Genomic DNA, 15,252 nt, shown 5'->3' on the forward strand with positions numbered 1-15,252 from the left:
TTAGCTCCACATTTAACACATGATGTAGCAGAAGTTGGAAAAATATGCCTGGAATGCAAAACAACATTTCAACATCACACATTTTTAAAACTGCTGACCAATCAAAGAATAATTAACAACCTTTATTTTTTTCATGGGCACAATCTGTAATGTAGTGCTCTGCTTTGGCACACAAAAAATACACAAATTCAGTGCTGATTTTTTTTCATATATGAAACTGAATGTTAATGATGGGAAATATGACATAGTCTCTCAAATATTAATCATTATCTCACTTGAAAATCTTTCATAAACCTTGTCATGAAAAATCATCATCCCAGTTGATGTCAGCTGATAAGGCAAAAAAATATTCATCTGTTGCTGTACTTTGTTTCAATTCACTGGAAGCATCAGCATAAGCCTCAGAATTGTGCGGGATCCCTGTGGAGATGTCACAAGCAAGTCAGACTCAATACTTTGCATTGCAGATGTACTAGAGTAAGTGGATCTATTGCCTGTAGCCTGGAGGTAATCTTCCAGTCCTGTCTGCTTTTTGGTGACTGCAGTTTTCATACGCTTTTTGGTGAGCAGGTATCTTGTTTGTCTACAAAAAGAATAACAGGATGTCACATATCTTGACCATTTAATGCGTTGCATTATCTCACCTTTCTACATAAACAAAACATACATATGAAAAGACACACATTCCCCAACCTTGATCTGTGGTTACAGGATCTTGTGCACCATCTTCACCATTCTGAAGAACTACATCTGTAGTTTTCTCCATAAAAGATTTATTGAACATATCCAGAAGTCCAAGTTGCTTAGAATCCTGGAGGCAATAGAAGCAGTCTGTAGGCATGGTCATCATAGTCTTAGTAAGAGATAAAATTGTCAATGTACAGTAATTTTTAAACAAAGTGTTCACAAATAAAACTTTTCATAAAGTTTTTCAGTTTTAATGAGTCAAAAATGATAATTTGTTATTTAAGTCAGCTTAACAAACCTGCATATGTGCAGTGTCTGCTTGTGCGAAGTCCTCACGAGCAAGGCAACTTTTCCAAGAACTTGAAGCTTGCTTTGCACCAGAGGCCTGCAATACCAGCAGCAAATTTTAACTCCTTTTTAAAACACATCATGTCATAACGAGACCTGTACTGAGGCACCAAAAATCTATTCCCTCTTTATAAATCAAGCAGTATTGAGTGTAAAGAGTGTTAATGGTAGAGAGTACTGGAGAGCATAAGAGCTAAGCCCTTAACTGTGATGTGTGCCAAGGAGTCCACATGAAGTAGGAAGCCTGTCATCTGCCGAAGACATATCTGTGATTGCTAGACCTTGTCTACCTCTCAATCTCAATACAGGAGACCAATCAGGAGCAGTCAGCAGGAAATAAAGTTACCTAATAGGGTGATTTCCACCTAGTCATGACATTTGGTGCAGCAAGAAGAAGAAAAACATATTTACCAGATGTAATCATCGGCAGTCTTCTGTGCCACCAGGTAGTATACTATCACTGAGTCCTTCTGTCCCATCCTATGTGCTCGATCTTCTGCTTGTGCCAAAATCTGAAGAAAGGCAGATGGAAACGTGAATTAAATAAAACACAAATATCCAAATACATGCATAAGTCACATTCCCAATATGGTCAAGAAGAATAACACAAGTAATACCACAAAAGAAGACACATTAGAAATACGCATAAACTCTGTCAGGTGACAAACAACAAGAAATAAACAAGAACAAGCCTTACTCCAGGATTCCAGAATAGCTCAGCAAAGATGACTATGGAAGCAGCGGAAAGATTAAGCCCTGCATTAGCAGCCATAATAGAAAGTATAGCTGCACGGCATTCATCAGAATTTTGAAACTTTCGACAAAAAAGGTTTCGCTGTTCTGCTGTTGTTCTTCCGTCAATACGAATGTATTCGATGCCTTCCTGAGACAAGTAAAATAAAATTGTTAATTAGCCATTTCCATGTGAAAGGTGCTAGATAACTTGAGCATGATGCTACCCTTATGGTCGCCACCCTTGTGGAACACCAGGAACCCCTGTTCTCAACTGTGAAGCATTGCAAGCTGCCCTGGTTTGGCCATGTAACCTGGCACCAACACACAGGACCTGGTTACCACTGCTCAAGACAAGGGAGATTATTCCCATGCACTTGTTTCTGTTTACCAATGTTCCAAACCACTACACAATACAAATTATAGAAACAAAACGCAGCACCTTGGAAATTAAATCCTCTAAACAGTCCAACATTTCTTGATGATGAGCAAAGATGATGAACTTTTTCTCTCCAGCAAGCATGTCTGCAACATAGTCCCTGCATCATAAAGGAAAAAAAAAATCACATTGCATAAATTACAAATGTGCATATTTTTTACCTGTTTAAAACATATGCTAAGAGGCAGGAAAAGTGTATTTACCTGACAGCTGACATCTTGACTTTGCAAGTTTCATGAAAGTACTGCATTAAAACTATTCTCTTCTCTGCTGACTGGAATAAAAGAATGTACTTTCAATAACTCTAAAATAATAATAACAAAGCACTTTAACAGCACATTTCCCTATTAGTATATGGCAGTGAGCACTGTTTTCCAGCAAAACATTCGTATAGGAGGGAGGGAATAAGGGTGAGGAGAGACAAAGACTACTAAAAAGCTGCTGAAGATATAGATATTCCCATAAAAGGCAGGTGAAGCACAATGGTAACCTGTCCAGTAGCTTTCAAGAATGCCAAGGTTGTGTCACACTCTGCCACTTTTTTCAGCTTTAAGCATGACAAGTTCTTTGAGGCAATGACAAGTTATGTAGGGCCTGGCTTTTCCCACTTAAGGCCAAACTGGAAAATGGTTTGACAGCAACAAGTCGCAAATTGAGATTATGGATGGAACATGTTTTATTTTGACATATAATCAACCAGTTGATGATTGGACTATGACTGGATGGAAGCTGGAAAATCAGCTGTTGTACTAACCCTAAATATTAAACTCTCTAATTAAATAAAGTTCACTGACACATTCTGATTAAGCATATGAAGTATGGCAAATTGGGCATAAATTATGTTAATGGCATTCAGAATTGTTTCCACTCCACTCTTGAATGAATCCTTGACTTACAATCACGTCCAAAACACAGCTGTACATTGATTTTCAGGGGCTATTATGTCTCATGTTTTGGGCTTTCAGGATGGAAAACCAACCGACCCTAATTCATGATGTAGAAGGAACGATTTGATTGAGAGTGATGTCTCTTTGCCTAACTGGCTCGAGGGTGACACCCCTCCCTCACTTTTCATATTTGGTCGTTGATCTGTGGTTTTGTGTCTAATTTTCATCAGTACATCTGTTATGATATTTGCTAAGTTCCTGGATGGATTTCCGTGTCTGCACAACTTTTCCTCGTTTCCTGTGCCATTTTATTAATTTCTACTGTCATCTTGCCATTACTTAGATTTGAGATCTATGTATTGGCAGTGTGGACTTCAAACTCTGATTGCTTCACAATGTCAAGGTGTCAAAGCAAGCTTTGCGTGGAGTACAGTTGCACCCTGTCTTCCTGCAGGATCCTATCAGGTTGGATCACTAAAGAAAGGGGAATGCCTGTTCCATGCCACATAGCAATAACATTTTTCTACTTCGTCTATTAATATGATGTATTTATTAATATCATATTATTTATTATTATATGTATAAATTAATATTATGTGCTTGCATGCCTACATGTAAAGTGCTTTGAGCCTGGCTGATGCTGGAAAAAAGCACTATACAAATGTGCTATTTATTATTATTTGACAAGACAGACAACTGTCACACCAGTCTTCTCCATTTTCCTCAGCTTTTCTTGACTTTACTCAGGTTCAAAACTGTGTGGCATGAACTTCAGATCCATGATGCACGTGTTTCAACTAATGCATTTATGACACTGAAAAAAAAACCACCTGCGCCCGATGGTTTTGGTGATGTCACTCAACAGCAAAGCAATTTGATTTGAAGAAGCTGCAAGACCCAGACACTGCAGAAATCTTCAAGGCCAAAGTTGTAGGTAAATTTACCTCCTTAAACATGGTCTACTGTGATGTAAACACTCACTGGAAACATAAAAGAGATGCTACGATCAACAGTTCAGAAAGTGCTAGGCAACAAAGGATAAAGAAACAACCCCAGGTTATGAACAACATCCCAGATCTCTGCAACCAAAGGTAGTATCAATTCTGCTCTATGATGTGAAACGTGGATTCTGCTTGCCAACATGGAGAAGAGAATTTGGGTACTTAAGAGCAAGTGGTTGAGAAGGCATCTATCTCATAAAGGAACATAAAGCCAACGACATTGTACAAAGCAGTCACCACACTCATACGATACCAGGAACCCCTACTCAAAGCATCCACATAAGCTAGTCTGGTCTGGCCATGTCGCCAGGAATGATGTTCCATTGAAGACTGTCCTTCAAGGTACCTTCGAGGAAGGTTGATACTGAGGTGGCCAAATCTTTAGCAGTGAACTGGTTGTCCTGTGTAGTACCTGCTCACTATCATTCGACAGACCTGGGTGGTGGGCCTTGTCAGCTGCTGCACCAATGTGCTTCCCCTAATGACTAGTGCTGGTGTCAAGAGGTGAATGAAAAAATGAAGCAACATCATGACAACCTCCATGTACCATCCAGATGTAATCATAAATAAATTATTATTCTGAAAGTCGAAATTTGATGCAGAAACAATCTAGAATACCAGTATCTGTCATTTATGCTCAATTTGCCATTTTACTTGCTTTCTCCTTTAAGTTAATTTTAGGCTATACCCTGTAGTCAAAAAAAGCACAGCTATGTTTATGTAGCAACTACAACATTAGTCATTAGCAGAAGGCTGATGTACACATTTAAAGCCTCTTTCAAATTATTTAGTGTACCGAGATATTTTTTTCCATAGCACATGATGTTTGATGAAAAGATCGTGAAGAGGTCACAGCTTCTGGGTCCAGCACAATCATCTGACGTCTTTTAGCTGGCAGCTGAGCCAGTACATCCTGCTTCAAGTGCCTGGAATAGTGAATGTTAATTACTTCATACATTATATATATGTGCTTGTGATTATATATATAAAAGGTGTGTATATGCAATATTCTATTCTAATTTTTTTCATGCCTTTTGGCTGACATAAACTAGAGAAATTAACAACAAAAATGATTAGTGTAACACAGTATCTTATGCCTTGCATGCACATCTTGTAAAAATATAGAAAGAAATAGTCTATTGATAGTTCATGTCAAACGAGATGCAGAATGTATTCAAGTAGATTTAGTAAATTATAAAGCACCCAGTAATGATGAACTGGTGCTTTTTATGAGTTTTTGGGAGCCGCATCAGTGTCTTTTGGATACTTTGCATCTTCCTTTGTGAGAACAATTTTGGATGCAGCAAGCTTAGGTCTGGGCCTTAAGTAATAATGCCTTCTTTCTGTCGTTGTGAAAGTTCATCATTTCTGAAAGTTTCATTAAGAGGCAATCATGATGAAGAAGCCTCTTCCCCCTTTTTCATATTCATAAGGGTAATTTGCTGTTTCTTCGAAGTTTATTTCTCCTTCAAGGTTGTTGGTTGAATCAGTAGGCAAGGTATGAATTTCATTAATTGTTCTATTTTATATTGTCCTATTTATCCAACTTTCCAAAAAATAATTTCGTTTTCTTTCTAGTGGTGTAGGAACCAGGAGAACTGTGGCGGGGGGTAGGGGTGGCAGCAGCCGCCACTGTTTAAAAGATAATCAGGCAAGAATGTGAACATCATTTACTGTCTGCAGGGATGAGGTCCTAAGTGGCTTTGACATTTTCTAATGAATTAAAACAAATTTTAATTGTAAATACTCAGTGGATATAAATAATGACGCTCAACGTGATTGACAGCAGCATATCAGGACTCAACTGGTCCGGTGACTGAGTTGTTTCCCTTTTCCTACCAGAAACACTCACTGAATGGACACACTGCTGCAATTTACCTTATCATTATTTTTTCTTCAAGCAAGAGCTGAAGCTCCCTTGTATTAGAGCAGCCTGAATAATCCCATCCCCATTGATGCTGGAACAGAAATTAAGTCAAATGACTGCAAGAAGAGTTCTTGATAATAAAAATGGTTTATAACTAGGTCTTAAAGTATTTTAACTCCACACTTAGGAAGAGCAAATAAAAAAAACCGAAAACAATTACTCTAAGTGAAAGATGACAGCAACAGCTAAGTGAGTGTATCATGGTTAATTATAATCCTCCTCATACACTAATATAAGATGAAAGCCTTAAAGCATACCTGAAAAACCTTAGCTGGCTAACTGAAAAAAACCTTGCTTGAAAGCTAAGAAAATACAGGCAAAGTACATTCATACTGAGCAAGCTGATTCTGCTGCTCTAAAAATGTTATTATTCACCAAGACGTCTAGACATATCCTAAAAATACAAAAGAAAAAGGAAAAAAAAACCTGTTTGGCTGAACAGTATCGAACTCCAAAATCATGAAAGTTGAACAGGCGTGGACAAACAGCAACAATTTGTGTGAAAAGTTCTGAAGGTCGTGACAGAGCTGGTGTACCTGATAGCAAAATCACATGGTTTGCTTTCTGAAAGTAGAAAAAAATTTGGGGGGTAAATAGATGACATAGCTATAGGAAATAAAACTATAAAAATAAAACCATTGAACAATATGCTAATATTTACCTGGTGCAGGGGATGCTCTTGAGGTCAGGTGATAAACAATCCTCAGAGACTATAAAGGCAACAGCAAAGCCTAAATACCAATTTCTTTCACCCAACACTAAACCCAGCTAGAGAGCAGGAAAATCAGCAGGGCATTATTATTATCATTATTAAAGCAGATTTTTATAGTACATTTCTCTACTGAAGAGTCAACTCAATGCACTTTACAAAACAAATTGAAACAAAAAGCATGTTCAAACACAAAGCACAATTATTAACAGCTATACAGAGACATCGCAACAACCAGAAATACAAGGCAGAAACAAAAAATGCTGCACGCAAGCATGAATGCAGCATCAAAAAGATAACAGTAAGAAAGTCGTGGCACAGCAGTCTACAGCGGAATGCTAAACCATCTGATGAATTTCAGAAGACACAACTCAAGATGCCCAGTGCATGTCCAAATGGTAACAAAGACAAGTAGACACATTAGTGTCCGGCATCCACACAGAGTGCTAGCAGAGTAATCGCATGAACACAAAAACAGCTCACAAAGCATCAGAAGGCTTCAGTCTATGCTGATACATGTAGATCCAGAATCCAAAATGTAGTGAAGCAGTTTGGAGATGAGAAAGTGTACAATTTACAGTGATTGAAGTGGAGAAGGATATAGCTGTAGAGATCGCTAGTCAACAAAATCATACTGGAACAGGCACTAATAAAACAATCCTGAGAAGAATCAGGCAGCAAAACAAAAATACAGATGAACAGTTAACACCACAATCAACAAAAATCCCCAACAATGACAGAAAGAAGACAAAGGATGATAGACAAGTCCATTAGGCGACGGGTCATTATGCTAGATACACGGCAGCTTTACAATTAACAGGCACAAACTGCCAGCGGTTCTCAGCGTCAGCTAGTCTCCAGGGGCGATAACGGCAGCAAAACATTCCTGATCCTTGTCCCGCCTGATGACCTGGCACCACCAAAGGGTGACCTTTGTATTCACTGATGTAATGCTACCTAACAGCTAACAATTCCCACAGGTACCTTTTCCCCCCTTGTGAAGTGCAGTGCCAATGCTATAACCCTATTCCCAGTTATCTCACGACACATGTACACAAAAAGCACAACAATGCAAAATGTCGTCTGTTTTTCTTTCTCTTTTGCAAGCATCAAGTCTTCCAAAGACAGAAACTTCTGGCATAAAACATTTATGCAAGTTTGGCAGCAAAGATGCCAGCATACAGCAGCAACTGCCAAGATCTAAGGCATAATAATACAGCGCATTTATATAGCACCTTTCCCTAGTATCCTGAGAGCATACGGAATACCAATGGAAATTGTACTGCTGATCAAAAGCTTCTATGCGAACTTTTCATGCTGTGTTGGAAACAGTGACATCTACTTTGAGGTCGGGACCGGAGTGAGACAGGGCTGCGTGATGTCTTCCCTGCTCTTTAACCTTGTCATTGACTGGGTAACGCGCCATACAACGAAGATGAACCAAGGGCATACGATGGACACTCTCACGACTTAGAAGACCTAGACTTTGCCGACGACCTGGCCCTGCTGTCACACACCCACGGCACATGCAGGAGAAGACGACTCGCCTGCACACTTTTGCGCAGCAGGTTGGACTGCACATCAGCCGGACAAAGACAGAAGTGATGACCCTGAACACCACCAATCCAACACCGATCAGCATAGAGGGAGAAGACCTGCCGATGGTTGAAAGCTTCACCTACTTGGGCAGCGTGGTCACGCAAGATGGAGAAGCAGGCCATGACATCCAGAGCAGACTGAGCAAAGGCAGGGGCATCTTTTGTAGCCTACGCAACATCTGGAAGTCGACACAGTACAGCATCAATACCAAGCTGAGACTTTACCAGAGTCTGGTCATGTCCACTCTACTGTATGGCTCGGAGTGCTGGCGAATGACTGACAGCGACCTCAACAAACTGTCAGTCTTCCACACCAAAAGCCTGCGAAGAATCCTGGGCATCTTCTGGCAAGGACAATCTCCAACGAAGAACTACTTGCCAGTGCGGGCAGGAGAGTATGGCCACCATCCTGTTGAAGAAGCGATGGCGCTGGATTGGTCACGTCCTCCGAGGCGGGAGCAACTCCATCATAAAAACTGCCTTACACTGGACGCCAGAAGGAAAACGCAAGCGAGGTCGGCCCAAGATCACCTGGCGCCGAACTGTGGAGGCAGACATGAAGACCCAAAACCTCAGCTGGGGTACTGTGGGGAGTCTAGCCCAGGACAGGCAAAAGTGGAGGTCCTTTGTCGCTGCCCTACGTGCCGACCGGCATAACGGGAACTAACTAACTAACTTTCCCTAGTGCTTAGGAAGGCAACTGGCACAACACAGCTAGAGAGCAGCAGCAAAAATCAAGCATGGCAAAATATCGCCGAGACCTAAAACCATAAAAGAAAATAGCTTTGCTGTCACCCTTATGGCTGGCTGAGATCTGAGCTATGATACAAGGCATGTGTTTAAGCACAATTCAGGAAGTCCGTTTAGAATGGTCAGCATATTATCTCCTATGGTCATGTCATCTGGTGATATCAAACAATAAACAACAGATCATAGCATTTCTGCATGTAGAAACAACAGTAGTCAATATAGGACTCCTACCTGCAAAAGTGGCAAAGCTGCCTTTGCTCGCATTGTCTTTGAATTCTTCAAAAAATGAGATTCATCCTGAAATAAGACCACAGCACCATAATGACAAAAAATAATATTGCATGTTAATTTACATTTGATAGTTACAGCTTTGTTTGAGATATCTACAGTCCTCTGGGTCTGACTTCTCCAAAATTTAATTTTGTTAATATAAGACAGGTTTTTGAAAAAGCAGTATAGAATACAAAATAATCTTGGAGTTTCACATGACAGCTTCCATAAATTCTACCTTATATCTTTCATTCAGATGTCAAAGATCTAACCATATTATTAACTATATATTATCTAATTTACATTTATTAATATAAAACTGTTTCTAATATAGTGATCTCCAAATCCTAGCCAAATTCTAAAAAATTATCATTCAATCTAAAATGATAGATACATTTTGACATTTATCAAGTTTTTTCTTAGGCACCAATGACTCTTTTTATGGAAAGGTAAGACGAGTTATGGATAGCCAATGTCAGGTGTGTATAGACATACCTATCTGCCCAACAGGCCAATCTTGACAAGACTAATCGCCTTAATCATGTACATGGAAGCAAACATCAACATCTGTTTAGAAATACTTTTAGAGGGTGTTTGTGTTTCCCCAAGTGTTTTTCCCCATTTGCTCTGCAAAAATTTCCTTTGGCCCAGTCACAGAGGAAGTTTTAATAATAATAATAATAAGCATACTTATATAACACATTTCTCTCCTATGGAGCAGACCCAGTGCACTGTACTGCACACAAATAAAAACATAAATGAGAAAGTGGTAAAAGAAGCACACATTTCCTCCCAAATCCTGTGCCTTTCACTGATTGTGACGAGGAATGTATTTCAATCAGCTAACTGCCAATGTTTTTGTATGCATGTGCATGTATATATGCATCAAGATATGTATTTGTATGTCTGAGTCTCATTCCTGTTGCATTCAGACAAGTGTAACATCATTATAAACAACTTACCATAATGATGATTTTAAAATTAGCTTCTGCAAGTTGTTTAGATTTTCGAGACAAGAGGTCATAACTGATTATGCTGACCAAGGAAGCTGTCGGGACATGTTGACCACTAACTGCAACCTGCACTTGAGATGGGTCAATGGATGGCACCCACCGCTTGAACTGCTGTTTAAAGACACAAGACATGGTGATTAGTTATGAACAGGGCATGTTCTCTTGCAAATATTTAAAACTATCTTATAAGATATGAAAACTTAAAGCATACACATATTGTCTATCCTTAAAACATGCCAAAATATGTAACTTGTATTTATATATTCCTATAGCTACTCCAGCTCTGGAAGCTACTATAGAAACTATGTTTTTCTGAAGAAGAAATTCAAGTTATAAAGAACAACCAAATAAGTGATCCAAATATCTTAATAGCTTTTTCAGTTATAAGGGTTCTGAAGTTGGGTACAATCATGTTACAAAACTCATGCAACGCCTTAATAAGAATTGGACAACATCAACTATTGTAGTTGATCAGCAAATTTTTGTTTTCTAACAATTAAAAGAAATAATAGCAAAAACTTATAAATGCCACTCAGGCAATTTCTTTTTAAGGTAATTTGTTTTAAGCTAATCCATTTGTAATGTAAAGGTCCAGAAAGATTATACATTATGAAAAATTTATTTATTATTGTGCTCCAAATTTCCACAAATCATTGGTGATGATATTTGTAGCCAAATAGTGTTTCATGGGAGCAATTATCCTGACATACAGCCAAATCACCATCTGTGGAGAGTCAATAAGCTAGTTTGTTGCTTCAATAGGAAAGTGCTTTTACCTTTAGGGGATTTCACAAAGAGGGTATAGAGGAAAGGGATAGGAAATAGAAGAACCTGAAGAAAACAATCAACGGGACAGGTCTTTGAGCCTAGAGACAGTCCCAGTTTGATACCCGTGTGGTGCAGAGAACTTCTCCCCAGTCAACCCAGCTGTCTGGAATAGGTACCTGACTCCACAGATTGATAGTGCAATCCCTTTTCACTTTAACTTGACGACAGACAGGGTATGGAGTATGAAGTTAAAAAGCAGGAACCCCTTTTTGGTAAGCAATGAACTGTGTTGCTTGTGGGAGAAGGTGTGAATTTCCTAGCTAGTCCAAGCATGTTAGGAGTATAATGCTAATCATTCTATGGATTAGATTGAAATGCTAAATATTTGCCAAAGATGGCAAAGTACTATGTTGAAGAGCACCCCCACACCCTAATTCCAAACCCAAAATACACATATTCACATTCAATGTTTTGGGCATGTTTGGCTAAGTCAAGGTGTGGAAGAAGTAAGCAATTTTATTAAATGTTTTAAACAAAGAATAACTGATTGTCACTGGCAAGAATGGAATTATAAAATTAATAACAGTGACAGATTTAGTTTTTACAAGTCAATTAAATCTGTGACACACAGGGATATGTACTTAAATTTAGATATCAATACTCACTAGAAATGCATTAGTGCAACTTGGATTTGGAAATTTGGACCTTATGACACAGGCTTTAGGACATTCTGTCAAATTATCGTGTATAATTAAAAGTAAGATGTGCCCTATGTGTCACATCGATGAAGAGGATGAGGTCCATTCTATATTATGCTGTCCATGTCTGACAGATTTAAGAAAAAGTTTTATGCCAACTTTTTTGGATGGACCCAAAGGTCTAACAAATAAACTATTCGTATTTGTATTCAATAATGAATGAATAAAAGAACTAAGTTCTTAAAAATAAAACTTGTTATCTCTTTGAAAACTCCTAGTGCTATTACTAGACCTCAGTTCAAGGAACCCTAGTGACATCTCAACACCTTACTTGTGCCCAATCAAAGCGGACTGAAGATGGAGTGACAATCAGCAATGGCCACTTGTCTCTGTAAATACAAGCCAGGCAGATAGCCTGTAATGTTTTGCCAAGGCCCATGTCATCTGCAATCAGTACTCGCCCCCTTTGATGGACACCAAAACTGTCAAAGGAAATAGAAATGGTACAGAAAATAAACCATATATCAAAGTAGTTTATTAAGCATCAACTACAACCTAAGCCTTACGACAAATCTAGTGCAGGTAAATGTGCAGTCTAAGTCATTAATAAGGTAGCCCAACTTTTATAAACCATTCACTACTCACTTTACACCTTCCCTCTGGAATGGCATAAGAGTGTTCACTAAAACAGAATCAACTTTTGAAAGATCTGCTTGGGGAATGCTGTCTTTTTCTTGGTTTTCTCTGGAATTGAAGACCTGCAAAATTGCTTTAGGCAGTGGCTCTATCTCCACATTTGGTTTCAAGCTGCTAACTGCTCTCACTGTTAACAGACAAAAGAGTCAGTGTAAGGATATGTCTGATAGCATCTGCATGTATGAATAGAATGAACATTAACTGAGTTATCCTTAAGTTTCTCTCCTCAAAAAACAGCATATATTACACTTTCCAAAAAATAAAGTAGAAAGAAAAATTTAAAATAATTATAAATTATAAAATAGAAATTATAGAAAATGTGAACATCTATTGCTGAAAGCAAACTTTTAAACAATAATTTTGAGCAAAAAAATTGCATTACAACCATGGTTTTGTTTCTTTTCATTTTTAGTTATAGCAACGCGAAAAAGAAAAAAAAACCATGCTGCTGCATGGCTGAGAGAAAAATATCCCAACTCATAACTGTATATTAAAGATCTAAGCATGCTAATCGTAGCTGCGAATACCGTCTTGCACTGCCTTATGAAGAAAATTAGTTTCAAATAAGAATTATAAGCTTAAGAATCAAATAAGTAAAGAACTGTAAGGACTGTCAAAGAATGGTAGGAAAAATTAAATGCCCTGCTGAAAGTGGCTATTCAGAGCATCTTAACTGCATCTAGCATCAGTCACAAAGTGGTTGTAATAAATAATAGTAAGGACTTAAAATATATTTAGATAAACTGATATATGCATATATGGACCCAAATATGTGCAGTTGCACATTCTCACAAAAATCAAGCACAGTTACACCACATACATACATACTCAGAGTGTCATGATCAGTAACATGAAACTGCCATAGTCTGCTTTTTGAATCTGCAACATAAACACATACAGAGTGTCCCAAGACAAGATCTGAAACCAGGCTTTTAGTTCTGACTGCAGTAGTGACAAGATAGTGCTAACAACCACTACCCTGCCAAATGTAGGTTTTTTTCCAGATCTTGAGGCAAATGACAGATTTATATCACCTTAGCCAAAGAACACTAAATCAAACATACAAGGCCTCTGTAAACCTAATAAACATAGCTGGTCCTAAATTTTTTCAAGTGCAAGGAATGAGCCTATAAATCAGATTTGAGACCAAAAATCTCCTAGTTGATAAATGGAATGGTCATCCTTACCCCAGCAACAGTTAAAACTACAAGAAAATATACATTTTATATCTGCCATAGAAACCAACTTAAGAGGACAATAATTTAAGCTTTACTCACCATACAGTCTTGAATGAATTGTTTTGAAGATTTCTACTAGCAGGGGTGAAAACACAACCACCACTTCAAATCTATATCTTGATATCAAAACACAGTGTCCTCTTATGGTCTGGCCAGCAGATCCATAAAACTGTTTCTTTGCAATCGTCTCCTTGATTTGTTCTTTTGGGATTTTTGCTACATTCTTACTGTCTTTGCTGTCACAAGCCCCAGAACTCAAAACACTGTCCTTGGAGCTCTTTATTCCACTATTTGAAAGTGGAAAGAGCTGTTCAGGGCTTTTGTTGCTGCTGAATCTTTTTGTTGTAGAAGAAGGATTAGAAGGCCTAACTTGAACTGATGATGGGATTGTAACATTTGCTCTGTTCACAACAGAAAGCATTGAAACTGCAGCTGACTTTGATGCTTGAGCAAGATGTGTTTGTCTTGCCTGACATTGCTGTCGTCTAGCCAGGGCTCTTCTTCTGTTTTCTTCTATCTGATTGCATTGTTCTTTTGATAGAATTGTATTTTCCATGGTGAGAGACCAGCACACCAGATTTGTTGTGCAAGTAATCTTTAAATTAGTACAAATGATATCTATAGAAGTTGACCCCTCATCCTCTCTGCAAAGACATCAAACACAATAGTTTCATATCTGCTCAAAATCAGAATAAAGAATAATATTAATGTCTTATGTTGATCTAGATAAACTGAACCCACACTTAGAATATAATATTTTAAACGGCAAATGGACCCATGCTTATGTAAACTTTTATATCAGTTATCAATGTTGTGCTGCACCATTTTATCAATTCCATCAAGGTAAATGATCACAATAGTTTAAATTATGATAGTTCTAGGGGATATAGCTTATTCAGTTTCTGGCTTCTTACAATCACTTACAGCTTCTCCAATCTTTAAAACATGTCCTTTCATTTTGACAGTTATAACAACTTTGAATAGTTCTGCAAGACTTCAAAAAGACTTAAAGACTTAAAAAAAAATGTATTACTATTATTAGGCGCACTATGTAATGCTTTTTGTTACATCCTTAGTTAAATTCCTAAATCAGTCCTCTCACCACACCATATGTCCTTGCTACAATAGAGGTATTTGTATACAACTTTTCAGCAACACTTCAAAGCAGAACTTTTTATCCAAGATTTCATGCAGTGAACTCCATGGCGACTACACGTTACCGCCAGTACACTGACACAAGTCTCTCTCTCTAGCTTTTTCAATAGTTTAGAATTATTTCAAAATGTCATTTGAAGTATCTCAATACTCAGCTTACACAACGAAGCTTCGTACCTGCACAAGTTACCCGGGTTTTCATCCAAGCATGGACGTGTATTGATGGACTGATGTCTGTATACCGAGACTCACTCGTGGCCTCTTGCGAAGTGATCCACTGTTAGTATCGGCGAGCCGTAATAAAGAATGTGAATAAACCGGAAGCTATGTTGTCTA

General features: G+C 38.2%; 1 protein-coding gene across 1 annotated transcript; it reads right to left on the minus strand.

Annotated features, from left to right (window-relative positions):
* Positions 1-548: 548 nt before the first annotated feature.
* On the minus strand, positions 549-15,238 carry LOC112564809 (SWI/SNF-related matrix-associated actin-dependent regulator of chromatin subfamily A-like protein 1). The gene is given in 18 exon segments (XM_025239883.1): positions 549-583; positions 694-811; positions 986-1,032; positions 1,035-1,072; positions 1,447-1,547; positions 1,733-1,918; positions 2,210-2,306; positions 2,410-2,480; positions 4,891-5,020; positions 5,973-6,052; positions 6,448-6,585; positions 9,310-9,375; positions 10,311-10,472; positions 12,159-12,309; positions 12,473-12,650; positions 13,352-13,402; positions 13,801-14,405; positions 15,094-15,238. Coding segments are annotated over 17 exon segments (2,166 nt in total). The 5' UTR covers positions 14,318-14,405; positions 15,094-15,238.
* Between the last annotated feature and the right edge of the window lie 14 nt (positions 15,239-15,252).

Source organism: Pomacea canaliculata, linkage group LG5, assembly GCF_003073045.1.
Source record: "Pomacea canaliculata isolate SZHN2017 linkage group LG5, ASM307304v1, whole genome shotgun sequence".
NCBI classification, from domain to species: domain Eukaryota; kingdom Metazoa; phylum Mollusca; class Gastropoda; order Architaenioglossa; family Ampullariidae; genus Pomacea; species Pomacea canaliculata.